Source organism: Eurypyga helias, unplaced genomic scaffold (genome assembly GCF_000690775.1).
Source record: "Eurypyga helias isolate BGI_N326 unplaced genomic scaffold, ASM69077v1 scaffold37814, whole genome shotgun sequence".
Taxonomy (NCBI): Eukaryota; Metazoa; Chordata; class Aves; order Eurypygiformes; family Eurypygidae; genus Eurypyga; species Eurypyga helias.
This window is the reverse complement of record NW_010246377.1, coordinates 1-2284: the sequence shown is the minus strand read 5'-3', so window position 1 is coordinate 2284 and position 2284 is coordinate 1. Positions and strand designations below refer to the sequence as shown.

At 50.7% G+C, this 2284-nt stretch overlaps 1 protein-coding gene across 1 annotated transcript; it reads right to left on the bottom strand.

The window, feature by feature from the left end:
• Positions 1 to 660: 660 nt before the first annotated feature.
• RPS19BP1 (ribosomal protein S19 binding protein 1) lies at positions 661 to 2280 on the bottom strand (the record flags this gene model as incomplete). Its single annotated transcript, XM_010150376.1, has 3 exons — positions 661 to 823; positions 1798 to 1895; positions 2136 to 2280. Coding segments are annotated over 3 exons (378 nt in total), but the record flags the coding sequence as incomplete, so codon positions are not given.
• Positions 2281 to 2284: the final 4 nt, after the last annotated feature.

The following is a 2284-nucleotide window of genomic DNA, read 5'->3' as shown; positions in this document are numbered from 1 at the left end:
CTGGGTTGCCAGCGCACACTGCCGGCTCATGTTCAGCTTTTCATCCACCAGTACCCCAGAGTACCCTCAAGGCTGCTCTCAATCCACTCTACATCCAGCCTGTCCTTATGATTGGGATTGCCCCGACCCAGGTGCAGGACCTTGCCTTTGCCCTTGCTGAACCTCATACTTGGCTCAGAACAGTGACACACTCCATCTTCATCATAGCCCGTCACAATAATCACTATCACAAAAGACAAAGAGAGGCAGTGTCTGCAACAATCACTTAATCAAACAACACTTACAGAGCTTTTGCAATGATTGAAAATCCCAACAGAAGCTGTAATAGCAACATCTACTGCAGGGCTACTCAGGCTTAACAGTCTTTCCAAGCATCCTTCCCTCTTGATGACTTACGACTGCTGGCCCACAACAGTTCTCCATTCAGATACAGGACTTCAAACGCTCCCTGCCAAGTAACACAGGGAGCAGAAGTTCTCTTGGAGCCAAGAGACCCCCCATGGCCGTAGCTGGCCAGCAACAAGTTCTGTGCAGATGCAGAGTTTCTCCGCAAGTATGACATTAAAGCCCTCGCCGACAGGCATGTCTCCCACGTCCCGTCTCAAACGCGCGGAGGAAGCGGACAGCCCTGCTTGCAGAACACTCTGCTGCAGAAAGGCTGGAGCTGCAAGAATCCTTGTCACGTTGTTTATGGTCTCCCAAAGTATTCTCTCTCAAATTTACGGAAATCTTCCTCAGTAAAAACAGTGCCCTCGGGCTTCTTCTTTTCCACCTTCTTTGGAGGCTGATCTTTAGACTTCCTGCCTCTGTTCTGAGCAAGAATCTTCAGACAATAAGAAAGGAGAAAAACCAATAGTCAGTGTTGTCCACACCAAACCATAAAACGGTGATTTTCAAGCTCACCTGCAGCATCCCTGCTATTCTGCTGGTACCCTGGTATATCCTGGAAAGCCTCCAAGGAAAAGTGAGGAGCAATCACTGATGTTAACCAAAGCAGGTCACTGGGACAGCAGAAAATACCAACCTATTATTTGGAGTCAAATATGGAAGCTACACACCGGTAACTGTCACAGAGCTAGAAACCCCGATTTCAGTTCCTGACAGTTCTGAAACTGTGACCATCTTTTACCCCATCTCTCCACAACACAACCTGAAAACCCAACAAGTCGGTGGAATTCCCTCCGCATTTTCTAATACACCATCACCTCCTTTCACAGCCTCCAGCCTGAGAAACACTGGCCTAAACCACACGGTTTCTTTAGGTAAGTTAACAGCCCGTACCTCATAAACACTGGCCAAGATTCTAGCAGCGTCAGCTATTCTCTTCAGGTCCTGGCACTGGACTCCCTTCTGGGGAAGTCCATTGGTTAAATTCTCAGGTTATAAGAAACATCACACAAGATGCTGTGCAATTCCCATTATATGAGCCAGTAGCACATCTGGCTCCTGGCTAAACAGCCTCCAGCTACTGAGAGCAAATCAACCAGCAGTAGGGACAAAATGTCAACCAGGGCTTCTTTGCCACCTGAAGCTATGAAGTATCTTTGGTAATTAAGAAAAGACAACGTCTGTCAGTAGATTTTAACTAGTATTAGAGAACATTGTAGGGGACAACATATCAACAGGAGTTTAAAGATTAGTTGCTCTGGCAGTGCACACAGAGATTCCTCAAGGCCACTTCCAGCCAGAAACTTGACTCCTTTGCACTGGGTCTAAGATGGAAAACCCGGGGATGATTCCCATTCACTTGTGTTCCTCAATGGAGCAGACCCCCAAACAAAGATGCAACAGTCTTACTTGTTCTGTGATAGCTTTGTTTGCAACAAATCGTCCCTTCAGCATGTACTGCAGGTTTGCTCTCAAGTGATTCACGGCCTTCTTCTTGTGATACTCCTCTAGGTCAGAGCAGAGTGGGACAAAACACATTAGCTGCTCGCCCGGGCAGCACGCAAGGAGACCCTGGGGGATCAGCAAGCAGCCGGGAGAAAGACACCACCACAGCACCGGGACAGGGCTGCTCCCCCAGGTCGGGCAGCAGAAGGGCACCCAGGAGGACGGGAAGGGTTAGATACAAGCGATCGGGAGGATGGCTGCCGTACACACGCGGGGACGCGGGGCGAGTGGTGTGGACTCACCTATCGCCGACTTCACGACTCTGCCCTTGACCGTGGCCTTGTTCCTGCCGGGCTCCGGCACCCTCTTCCTCCGCCTCGCAGCTCCCGCCGCCCCCTGGCCGTCCTGCCCCCGCTGGAGTCCCGGCGGGGCCTTTCCCCGGCCTGCAGCG